The sequence below is a fragment of the Porites lutea genome, chromosome 6 (assembly GCF_958299795.1).
Source record: "Porites lutea chromosome 6, jaPorLute2.1, whole genome shotgun sequence".
Classification (NCBI taxonomy): Eukaryota; Metazoa; Cnidaria; class Anthozoa; order Scleractinia; family Poritidae; genus Porites; species Porites lutea.
In genome coordinates, this window is record NC_133206.1 from 13,677,063 (window position 1) to 13,689,996 (window position 12,934).

A 12,934-nucleotide genomic window follows, 5' to 3' on the forward strand; every position below is an offset into this window, starting at 1 on the left:
GTTCTGAAAGTAATCCGATGAAACTGTCAGTTAACGTTTCAAAATGGCCTCATTAGGGGTTAGAACTAGCACTACCATTTATAAGATGCAACGACATACCTGCACATTCTTCTAGCCGGCCAGATGGCGATGTTTAGTTGCATTTGGCACGTATCTGCAAACGCTACCACCACACTCACTCCGAGCGATACCTGATGACTTGCAGCTATTACTCTTAAACACGCTCTGACATAGAACGCTTTGGTGCCACCGCCAAGCCCACTGCAGGCGTGACTTAATGGTGAGGTTTCGATGTACTGATTGCACCACTTCTCGGCTTTGACTCTTAACTCACCCGTGAGGAAAGTAATGTCAGTGGTAACCGGTAGAATGTTTATGTTAACGTAACTATAGATCCACAGAGGAGCCCTGCGTACAGATGGAATATACAATTGGACTCCATTCACTATATCGTGTACGATGTTGCTCTGTCCTTCATTGAATTTCCACAAAATAGCGATGTGACGAGCGGTGGCAATTACGTTCACTTTCCAACTTGTTTTGACATCGTGCAGACTGAATTCACGGTTCCAAAAGCGAACTTCGTCGATCAAACCAAGAAAACCGGGTAAACGGTCGGTTTCAATCGTGTTGGTTTCCAGAGGTGGTATCCACTGCCCGATAGAGATAGTGCTTCCACCCCTCTTAAATATTCCGGCAGTCATTGTCTGGGTGGCCTGACGAATATTACCCATGGAATTGATATGGTAGAAGTATACGGCACCTGTGATGTTATTGTAAACGAGGGTTACTTGGTTCCAGTTGTCTACCTCTGCAGATATTCCAGTATCCCAGATCTCCAGCCCAATGCGCAATTTTATGGTCACGTTAATAAACATGGTAAATGTCATTGTCTTGCTGTAGGTGAAGAGAACACCTCCAGGCTTTGAATCTGCGAGCATCTTAAACAGCAGTTCGGTAGTGATAACAGACGAATTTAGTACATCAGGCATAAGATCAGTAGACACCCCAATTCGCTCAAACTTTAAAGCGTATTCCCCACCAGTTACCTGCCGTTCTTCTCTGTAAGTTCCGTAGTTATAAAAGAAGAGGCTTTCGCCAGTGGAAACTCTCCATGTTTCTTCCAAAGACCCACCATCGGTCACATTGAAGTCATTCTCTCTGTTACCATCACAATTTCCACACAATCCATTTGTTTCGTAACATAACGACTGGTTGACATGACCGGCAATTACAAGTTCCCTTTTTACCACACGCAGCTGAAACTTAAGACCATGTTGAATACTGTTAAGAAGATATGAAGTTGAAGAAGTCTGCTTCAAGAAGACGCCACTGGAAATTTCGAACCTTGTTGAACTGAATTCTGCCACACTTCCATTCACCCAAACAACAGGTTGCCTTGTTTCTTCATAAGGAGCATGAAACGTCAGTTTCCATCCAGAAATTGAAGAGAACGCCACCGCGTTTATACAACGCGTTTCACTATTATGGCATGGTATTTGTCTGAATTGACCTTGGAGTCGCGCCCCTCTCACAAGCCAGAATTCACCCACTCCAAAAAAGTTAAAGTGAGCGCTGTCAAAGTTGGTAAAATGGCCTCCAAGGAAAGCGGAACATGTCGGTAACTGCGTCACTGCAACGGCTACAGAGCAATCAGATCCTGTCCAACCAGGTGTACAGTTACTACAGTCGTCATTCCCGCGCCAGTTCAAATCACATTCACAAGTTCCGCTTTTTACGTTACAACTACCGTGTTCATTACAGGGAGTATTTCCACCTCCTGGACATTCATTGGCGCAGTCTACACCCCAATATCCTCGCGAGCACACACAAAGGCTTGCGTTTTGTCTGTCGGGGTATCCAAAGAAGCACTTAAAGGAGCAGTCAACGCCAATCCATTCCTGACGAAGGTAGTTTGGAAATTGGTGACATAGGAGCTGAGCAGGCCATGAGGGAAGCTGAAGGACATACTGGCAGTAGTCAGCATAAGCAGACAATATAACATAAGCAATGTCCAGGAAACCTGAGGAATGGACATCGGCCAAGCACGATTGATAGTAAAACTGGGGAACGGCATTCTCAAGTACCTTTCCACATCGAGTCTGTAATCGACTATCGTAAATCAGTTCGAAGCAGAGCTTAGTAACAAAGGATTTAAAAGTAACATTCTTAAACTGGTCTGTTGGACTGAACGTTATTAATGGATACACATCTCGAGTGTACGAGAACTGCCACGCAGGTCGACTGCTGATCACTTGAGGAAGGTAGATATTCGATGAACTGGCTACAGGATTGTTCACCACTCGGCCAGCACCCTCGTCAAATTGCCACAGAGCGCTCAAAGTAGGTAGGTTCCCATTGACAACAGCGAAGAAACTTTGACGGATAAGTACAGTATCCAGCACAAATGTCCAGATGCGAACTTCATCTATGCTTCCAAAGAATGGCTGTAGCGGCACACCTGTGATGTGGTACTGAGTTATGTGCCAGTGACCAAGCCATAAAGTGCCACCTGCGGCAAATAAGTTAGGTCCAATATACACCTCTTTGCTAAACAGGTGGCCTTGAGCGTTGAGTTGATAGTAAGCCAAAACTCCTGAAAAAAAAAAAAAAACATCGTCAACACAAAGCCGCTTGGCTTGCAAAACAACAACTACAACAACAACCAGTAAAGAGGAAAGGAATTGTTATGTCGATTATTGTTCTGGTAAGCTCTTGAGGTAATATTAAGTGACAATTAAACGGTAAGAATTCAAACTCTTACAGTTTGGTGAAAAAGAAATTATTGGGGAAAAAATAAAGTCAAATTTTGAACCTTTTATCTGAAACACTAAATGTTGTTTTTAGAAAAAAAAATAACTTGCCCTAGCGCCAGGTTCGTTGCTGTTGTATCCTTACTGCTGGTCATTTACAGCTGTTTCGGATAAAACGCGACCTGCATTGTCAAAAAGGTTTCAGGATTTTGGGTTTTCTTCGACGTCAATCAAACCGTTACCATGGCATCCAATCCTTACTTGTCAAATAAAGACGGCAATAACCAGCAGAGGCTGTAAAATTTCAAGTTGGCGGGAACGTACCGATTTGAGTTTCTTCAGTAAGAAGCTAAAAAAACTTGAGGGCTAAAACGTGAAAAGTTCACATCACACAACAGAACATCAAAGAACAAATCCTTCCGATCGACAAGGCACAGAACGGGAAAACTTACTGCGCTTTTCAAAAACTCTGAAGTTCAAAAGCAACATACTTTGAAACATAGAAACACACAAAACGGATCGAAATCCGCCAATCACAAATATCTGAACATGATCTTTTGAACCCCGTTGAAGTAAACGTCTGTTTCTTAAGAGGTCCCCTCGCAGAAAGCGCCGAGCTATGAGATAGTGATTGACGTCGCAGGAAAACTCAAAATTCAAAGACATTTTTGACATCGCAGGTGGCATGTTATCCGAAACAGCTGTAATGTGGATCAAACTTATCACTTTTGAATAACAGCTTTTGTTGTCTAGGTAAAAGGGGACTAAAAAGCGTTACTTTCTTGGACGTTTTCTTTACCATAAGACGATTTATCTATCACGGAAAGTGTCCGGTAGCTGAAATTCGTCTGTATAAAGTGTGAATTTAACATACTATTACCTGAAGAAGAACTGTATGCAATAGATACTTGAGTCCAGGTTCCCAAAGGAAGCGCGATTCCCAAGTCATACTTGGTCTTTCCCACATAGATCTTAGTTGCCTTAGGATCGTTGACAATGGCAAAGGTAAATTCTTTGGCATAACATATGATCGTGCCTCCGTAAGCATGTACCCTGACAAAAAGTTGCAGAGTAAAGTCTTGCCCTTTTACAAATGACGTGTGTAACGCACCAGAAGAGGCCAAGGTACCGTTAAACTGCAGCGCATAGCCATTCGAATTAATTTCTCGTTGCTCGCGGTAGCTCGTGAAGCCGAATAAAAACAAGGATTGACTGATAGAGACCCTCCACTGTGAACTGAAGATAGCAATAATTTCGTGCTGTGAAAGTCTTTGTCCCCAGTATTTTGTCCCTGTGCTGTTTGTAAAATCGTTCTCAACATTAGAGTCGCAGGAGGAACAAAGACCAGATGAAACAGTGCATAACTGAGCCACAGATGTCAACTCGAACGACAGATACTTCTGCCAAACTTTTACTCTGAGTAATAGAGTTCCAGGATCTTTATTACCAATCTCATATGTGTTTGGAGCTATTCTGTGAAAACGAAAGTTATTTTCCAGGTCAATTGTGGTGGTGCCTGTTAATTTCCGATTGAACCAGACTAAAGCGTTACGACTGCCATCATGAGATGCTCTTATTGCGATACTTGATGAACCGGTTTCTACTGCCACTGACGAAATACAGAACGACCTACTCATGCAAGGAATCTGACGAACCTGCGTTGTGAAGTTATTGCTCTTCATCAAGTAAAATTCTCCATAAGTCGCAAACCCGTAGCCGGCTCCATCAAACGTTACGTAATGCGCTGCACCGAAGCCTTGACAACTGTAGTTATCTGAGCTGCTGCCATTCCTTCCGAGTGCCACAGAACAATCAGAACCAATCCACCCTGGGCTACACAAGCTACAATCATTGGTAATATTTGCTGCAACGGGACAGCTGCATTTTCCAGTGATGTTACTACACGGTTGATGGCCGCCGCACGGTGAGTGGTACCCCCCTGGGCATTCCTGCGAGCAGTTTACACCGTGAAACCCTTTCATACATACACAGCTGTCATTTTGTGGAAAACCAAACCTACAGTGTTTAGCACAGTTCACCCCGTACCAGTCTGGGAAGTTTACCGCAGATTCATGACCACAGAGTCTCTGAGCGTACCATGATGAATCCTGGTCAAAAAGATAGTAGAAATCTGACACTGCCATGATTATAGAATAGGCATAACTAACGTGGCTGCTTCGTGTTATGGCTGCTACACATGACATATGGTAAAACCAGAGGGTTGCGGAACCTAACATGCTGTACTGAGACCCAACTGATGACTGAAATAAGAGGTCAAAACATTTTCGTTCTGCGTTCATCCACTTGTCACCAAATCTAAAACTGTATGCGCTGAGAACGTCAACTGAAAACTGTTGCACGTCAGCTGTTGAAAATACCCACGAGGGGCCATGCCAGATACCGGTTTGGAATGTAATGTGGACGCTGGATACGCAGTCGTATGCCACTGTACCATAACCTTCATTGAATTTCCATAGGCTAGCAAGGTTTTGAACAGGAGTTTTGCAGTCCATATTTCGCCTCAAGTTAGCTGAAATTGACAATGGATCCAACTTTTGGTTCCAGATTCTCAGTTCATCAATTTGGCCAATGAATCCTTCCTTGAGTGGTATTCTTAGTCCAGCAGGTGCTGGCTGGCAGTAGCCCAAGGCCAATATCCCTCCAGGTTGAAACACGTTTTCTCTACTTGTGATTGGAAAGTTTCGGCTGTGTGCGATTCCCGCGTCATTTAAATGGTAAAACTGGAGAATAAGGGTCGATTTCGACCATACTACAGCAATTTGATTCCATTTGTGCAGTTGAATTACCGCTAATGTGTCCAAGATGGTGTCTTCGTATCGAATTTTTATCTTGCCAGATTCTAGAACAACAGCAAACATTCTGGTGGTCGTGTACGAGATAAGAGTGCCATTTTCGCTCTCCGCGCGAACCATAAATTCAATAGTGATGTCGGGGGAGGAGAAGCTAAAAATTGCTCCGGTGTGAGCACCAGTATTGTTGAGGAACAGTGCATAACCTCCACCGAACAACTGCCTGTGCTCCTGGTAGGCGTTAAAGTTATAAATGAATAAACTATCCTTTTCCACTACTTGCCAGGTTCGGCCATATAGTTCATGCAAGTATGATTGTGTGACATTTTGCCTTGTAATTACGTCACCTTTCCTGCTAGATAGATCATCAAATGCGTTGTAATTACAGTTGCCCCAGAGTCCTTGGGTTGCCTGGCAATACGTTTGATTATCAATTCGCATATGGATGTCAAGATATCGGTCATATAAGCGAATCATCAGATGGACGCCATAGACAGAGGAGAGAATGAACTGTAATCGTGATGTGCGTTTGAACGTAAACTTGTGACTGTCTGGTCCAAAGTTGAATTCCAGGGAATATGTCCTTTTTCCATTGAGGAATATAACAGGAACTTCTTCGACTGCAAACCTTCCATGAACCAACAGAGTGTGTTGTTCTATTCGCACCGCTAGTGCGTTAAAGCAGGAACTTGTTGAAAAGCACGTAACCATCCGAGCCTGGACTTCAAAGGACTGGGAAAGAATCAAGTGATACTCTCCATTACCTAGAAATCTGTACCCAGCTCCGTCGAGTGTGATAATATAACCATGAGCAAATGCCGCCGCGGTTCGATTGTTTGGACTTTGGGTGATGACGGAACAATCAAGGCCATGCCAACCCGGGGAACAAGTGGTGCAGTTTTCGTCTCCTCTCCAGTTCGGATCACATGAACACAAGCCCGTGGTCATATTGCAAAGACCGTTATTGGAGCATGGTGAACGAGCTCCTCCAGGACAGTCATACTGACAAGCTAGTCCCCAGTGCCCTTCACGGCACGAACATACAAAGGACTCGCTTGAAACCTGTAAGAAAAGTGGAATTCACCTCAGTATGTAAACAATACGTAGAAATCTACAAGGATTTATAACATGCACTTTGGATATATTCGATCAAGAAATACTGTTGTGTATTATGATTTTCAATGTTCTTAATACTTAATCTATGTATTTCATTTATTCTCTGATCTGCTAGTCAGCAAAAAACTTTGAGCTCACGTTCTGAGCGGGAGCGTTTATATCAGCACATCTCATGGAATGAAGAAGAGATGGTTCCACTACTGCTGCCTGTCTGGTATTGGACACTGGGAATGCTATTACCCAGGCTATTGGGTTGGTGTCCTGCAATCTATTGAAAAAAAAAAAAAAAAAAAACAGAAACAAATACGTCAGGTCCATATGAGTGTTGACGAGAAGAATGGTTTAGGGAAGAGGCAAGTGTTCCAAAAATAAAACAAAGTCAATGTTTGTCTTTTTAAATTGGTGATTTCACTATTCGTTGAAATGTATGTCAACCTTAAAAGTGCTTTTCTTTTAAGTAGAATAAATCATTGATTTGAGGGTAGTTTAAATTAAGAATTACACGTATTAATGGCTACGATTATACGTTGACACAAGTTGCTTAACTTTCTAATGCCACACTTCACAAAAGAAAATTAAATTAAGTAAACCCCGTGGTTTCGTGCGATTTTTTTTCTTGTGATTTTCTGGGCTAAGATATACCTCGATTTGAAGTGAGTACTAGTTACTCTACTTGCTATGAAAACTGCTGTACCCTTTTCCGGTTAATTCCAATAAATCTTAAAAAACCAATCAGAAAAGAGAAGCAAATTAAATTTGTACCTGACTCTAAAGACTTTGTTGTGTTTGCCAGGAACAAACTTGGTCGGCTGTCCGTAATTTTGCGTTGCTAATGGAACGAGATTATTAGTCGCGTTATCTGAACCGCTGATCTTACGAGCAAATCCGGATAGCCCGCCAGGAACAATCTCTAGATAGGGCCTGGAGAAGAAGTTATCCGGTCCGACACTGAGGTACACATTGTAAGGATTTCTGTTGTTGTATCCAAACCACGCAAACACCTCGCCTTCGTCATCTCTGTAAAGGCAGTTAATGATCGGTTCGACTGAATATTTACCCCTGTCCCCGTCTAGTTTGTCACGGTACTGTGCATGCGCAGTAACACAGTCGATATCACATCTCTCTCCTACATGGGCACCGTCGCAGGATGTACAGGTGGGCAACCCCCAGCCAAATATACAACGGTCACAGGCTGTACCATTCCAGTAGCCAAGCGTTGAGTGATTATGGCAGGTACAAATATCCTTATTTGGCCCTGTTCCGTTGCCATGAACACAAGCCACGTTACAGCCGACTGGCCAGCCAATGAAGTTTGTAATACATCTGTCACACTCGGAACCAGTAAACTGCGGTAGACATTGTTCACAGGAACGTCCGTCGAAACCATGGTTACAATCACACGCTGGCAAGTTGCCTTGCAGTATGCAGTCCCCTCTGTTACTACACATAGGCTGACCAGGGCAAACAAGTTTACTACAGTCGTCACCGTCAAATCCTTGATTGCAAAGACACACAGCCTTGGGTGGGGATCCTTGCTGCACACAGGCACCACGTCCGCTACAGTCCGGTTCTCCTGGACAGTTTAAGGTTTCGCATGTTGGACCTTTCCATCCTGCATCACACAGGCAGCTGCTATTATTGCAGGACCCCCGTTTGCTGCATTCAATATCACAGGCAAGTCCAGAGTAACATGGATCACACTTGCAAATAACGCTGTTAGGTGGATACTCATGGCCGTTGAAACACGGAAATTCACACGCAGGACCCATTGTATTGTTAGTACAGTTTACACAGATTGGCGGATCAACTCCTCCATAGCATGTTCCCAGCGCATTACAGTCTGGCACTCCAGGACAATCAGGGATATCACAGCCTGCTCCTTTCCATCCATTAAAGCAATCACATTGTTGTGTAACAAGCAAACAGACTCCATGGCCACTACAGTCAATGCCTATACCTGGACAGCCTACTGTTTCACACTTACGCCCTCTCCATCCACTATCACAAACACATTTGCCCTGTTCGCATCTGCCGTGACCGTTGCATTCCGTCCCACAGTCCACTCCAGTATGACAGCTGTCACAACTACATATATCGTCACTTGATGACTTAACCACGGTGCCATTAATACAGCGCTGATCACATCCCTTTCCCATGTAGCTGGGGTCACAAGAGACACAAACAGGAGGATCATTAGAAATTCCGTCACAAACACCATGTCCGTTACAATTTCCACCACCTGCGCAGTTAGGTATGTGACAGCCTCTTCCAGACCAACCAGGCCGACAGTAGCAGATGCCTAAAGCGGCAATACAGGAGCCATGACCCGAGCAGTCAGAGCCCCATCCGGGACATCCATTAATATTGCAAGTGGGACCTCGCCAACCTTCAAACCCACAATCACATTTATTATTTGTACAGTTGCCACGCCCAGAACACTCTAACTCACAAGTTACACCACTGTAGCAACCATCACACTGGCAAAAATATGAACCATCGGCTGTCTTCTGGGGTGTTCCATGCTCGCATTTAGTCTCGCAAGCTCGACCCATCCAACCTTGATCACATGCACAGAAAGAGGTGAAACCAAAGGTTTCGCATTTTCCACGAGCATTGCACATCGGGGTACCAGGACAAGTGGGTTTCTCACAACCTCGTCCAGCCCAACCTGGGTTACAGTCGCATGTCTGTGTAGCACTGTTGCAAGTACCACGCCCGGAGCAATCGTCATTGAAAAGACCTGGGCAGCCTTTCTTTTCGCAGTACTTTCCCCGCCAACCTTCAAAACCACAGTAGCAATGATCTTTCAAACATGTGGCGTTAGGTTTGTTAGAACAGAACATATCACATCCCAGTCCACTGAAGCACGGATCACAATCACACAAGGCTGGATCTTTGATGTTTTGACTTCCATTCACACAAGGAAGTTCACAAGCTATTCCTGCCCAACCAGCCTGGCAATTACCGCAGTAAGGCACCTCAGCTGGAATGCACTGTCCTCGGTTGTTGCAATCAGGATCACCAGGACAATCCGTCTGCTCACAGCCAATACCTGATAAAATGGAAAAACTAAATCAATTTTAAGGTTATTGAGTAGGATTACAAGGAATAACTAGCTGTGTTTGAAGGTCGGCCTTTTACTCTTTCAAAGAACTTGAGAGTAATGTTTGATCACTGCGCATTGGTAATTCTTTTTTGTTATTATTATGTTGTAGTTAATTGATTAGCCTTTACTTGCTGAACAATATTTGTTTTAATTAAGCAGGATTTTAGGGTTCTAAGTGACTTCCTCTTAAAAAAATACTTTCCTTTATTTTACCTTCGAGTTCTTGCTTACCTAATAAGTTCCAAGCAAGTCTTACATGTACGGCCTAGCTGTGGTAAACCGAAAACTACATGCATTTCACAAGTTGCTGCATTTGTCCTGCCCAAGACTAATCTACATTAAAAACTAATAAAAATATTAGCTAATTGTTTTCTAGAGCCCCACACCCTTTGGACAATCGGAATAGTCTTAACCGGGTAAATGTACACAAATAGTAGAGTAGTAACACCTACCACTCCAGCCTGGATCGCAGATACAGGTTTGCGATGCTGTCAAACATTGGCCATGCCCGGAGCAATCTTTCTTATAGCCAGGGCATCCTTTTTTCTCACAATACTGTCCCCTCCATCCTTGGAACCCGCAGTCGCATTTTCCATCAGCGCAAAGTGAGCTGTGGTTTGAACATAACATGTCACAAGCAGCTCCGTTATAGCACTGGTCGCACACGCAAATATGTTTACTTGTTGGTGTTCCATGCTGGCAGGGCAGCTCACAGGCCACACCCATCCATCCTTTGGAACAATTACACCTAGGCGTTTCATCGTCACTTGTAGGTGAGATGCAACTGCCACGACCGTTACAGTCGGGAGTGCCAGGGCAGTCTGGGATGTCGCAGGCGGGACCTGACCAGGAAGGATCGCACGTGCACTTCAAGTTGGCTTTGTTGCAGGTACCGTGGTTACTGCAGTCTTTAGGCCATCCGGGGCAGCTTGGGACTTCACACACGTCGCCCTTGTACCCTTGGAGTTTGTCACAGACGCATGCGTTGTTGACACATTTACCGTGTAATGAGCATTCAAAATTACAACCAGATCCAGAAAAGCACGGGTGACAAATGCAACCTGAGGCGTTACCGTAGTTTGTTCCATTCACACAGGGAAGTTCACAACTCTCACCCGCCCATTGTGGTTGGCAGTTACACCTGTAGAAAAACGTTGTAATAGAGACCATTAGCATCACGTTTTTCATGGGAAACCGCAAACTGCAGTTTGCAGATTGGCATTTGCAGTTTCAGATTGACGGGATTTCGAATACTAGGAAGGCGTTAAGTGTTTCGTGAGACCATGTTGTGTTTCGTCAAGTTAAAGTGCTTCACATTTACTACCTAAAAACGTGTAGAAGTCAGTGTTTTGAAAAATCTCACCAGCACATCGTAGGCAGGTATAGAAGTCTATTTCTTGCCTTTAAACGACAGGCTGTACAAAACTCTTGCAGTAAACACCTTATCACTTGAAGCCCTTCCTGCCGTTTGTAAACTGCTAACTGCAAATGCGACCGCAAGACCGGGCTCACGTGACATCCTCCAGTATCCCGTTTGCCGACAAACATGAAAAACGCGATACTGAAGGTCTCTAGCATGAAACACGTAACCACGCACTATGACATAGATAATCTTCAAACATTACAATGAAGGCGGATCTTGTATGCGATTTGAATAACAAGGAATTACTTAAAGGATCCTGTCATGTACCGAACTATAAGCTATCAGTTGATGTAAAACTAAATCACACCTTCTGGGGTTGGTATTACTGCAGCTTCCATGGCCGGAACAAATTGGTTCTCCTGGACAGTCAGGTGTACTACAGTCATCCCCTGTCCACCCCTGAGCACATATACACGTCTGAGTTTCCGTGTTGCAGAAGCCGTTATTGGGGCTTGTACACTGCCTTGGGCACCCTGGCAGCTCGCAGTATTCCCCCATATGAGCACTGCCTGGCTCCTGACCGCAGTCGCATTTGTTGTTGATACATTCTCCATAGCCGGAGCACTCACTCTGGCATCCGCTTCCTGTGTAGCAGGGATCGCAAAGGCAAATTCCATCGTCGGGCGTGCCATGGACGCAAGGGTCGTTACACGCTGGACCCATCCATCCTGCAACGCAGTTTGTGCATTCTGGCGTCACGCGATTAGTTGCGTTACAATATCCACGACCAAAACAATTTGGAACGCCGGGGCAATCAGGGAGATGACAACCAACACCTGTCCATCCTGATGAGCAACATTTGAATAAAACGTCAATATTCCGTGTACTTGCCTAACTATGGATAAAACAAGTTTGTATTCATTCTTAATCGCAAATTTGAATCAAAAGTTAATGGATTGCCAGTAAGGGTAAACAAGATACCAAACTCTGGTCTTATAGATTACGTTTTTTAATTTTCGTTAATATACTTTATTAAAGCCCATTGCCATTAGGAAGGCCAGTTTTACCTGGTTCACAAATACACTGATGGTTTGCACTGTCACATTTGCCATTTCCACTACAGTCCTTTCCATCTGAACCAGGACATCCGGGCACTTCGCACAGGGAACCTCGCCAGCCAGTAAGTTGATCACATACGCACACATCATTGACGCACTTTCCGTTCCCTGTGCACTCCACATTGCATCCGCGACCAGTGTAACAAGGATCGCAGACGCAGTTTCCACTGTCCATAGGCACTTGCTTTCCATGTGTACAGAGGTCTTCACAAGCAGGGCCCATCCAGCCGGGTATGCAGTTTGTACAAACTGGGGGGTCGGTAGTTGCATTACAGTAACCTAACCCAAAAAACAACAACCAGAAAGAGAATTCTTACAGAACAGAAGTCTTAAAGTCATTCAAAGGAAAGCCACTGAAACACTAGCACTATCTATCCGCGGAGTCGATGGGTGGAATTCTTTAATTCAACAATTTATCATATACAAAAGAAAGCTACCAGCAGCTTATTCTTCACATACTGTGGCTGGTAATTTTTATTATGGCTGCTCTTACTTCTGGTCTTGGCATGTTAAACAAACCAACAGAAAATCTTTCTAGGATTTTTTTTCCTGCTTTACGCTGGACAAAAGTGGTTCTTACTTTAAAGGCTTCAACATTTACTATTCATAAACAAAACGATTGTGTGACAGTTAGCAATACAAAAGGCACTTCTAAGGCTTCAGTCGAT

General features: G+C 44.1%; 1 protein-coding gene across 1 annotated transcript in view; it reads right to left on the reverse strand.

Annotated features, from left to right (window-relative positions):
• Window positions 1–12,934, reverse strand: part of LOC140942301 (uncharacterized) — a 145,947-nt gene that overhangs the window by 13,942 nt on the left and 119,071 nt on the right. The window contains exons 71-77 of the mRNA XM_073391256.1: window positions 12,216–12,545; window positions 11,516–11,993; window positions 10,238–10,926; window positions 7,442–9,731; window positions 6,818–6,947; window positions 3,634–6,625; window positions 100–2,596 (exon numbers count right to left, since the gene is read on the reverse strand). Of these exons, the coding sequence (XP_073247357.1) occupies window positions 100–2,596; window positions 3,634–6,625; window positions 6,818–6,947; window positions 7,442–9,731; window positions 10,238–10,926; window positions 11,516–11,993; window positions 12,216–12,545 (9,406 nt within the window). The remainder of the gene's footprint in view (window positions 1–99; window positions 2,597–3,633; window positions 6,626–6,817; window positions 6,948–7,441; window positions 9,732–10,237; window positions 10,927–11,515; window positions 11,994–12,215; window positions 12,546–12,934) is intronic.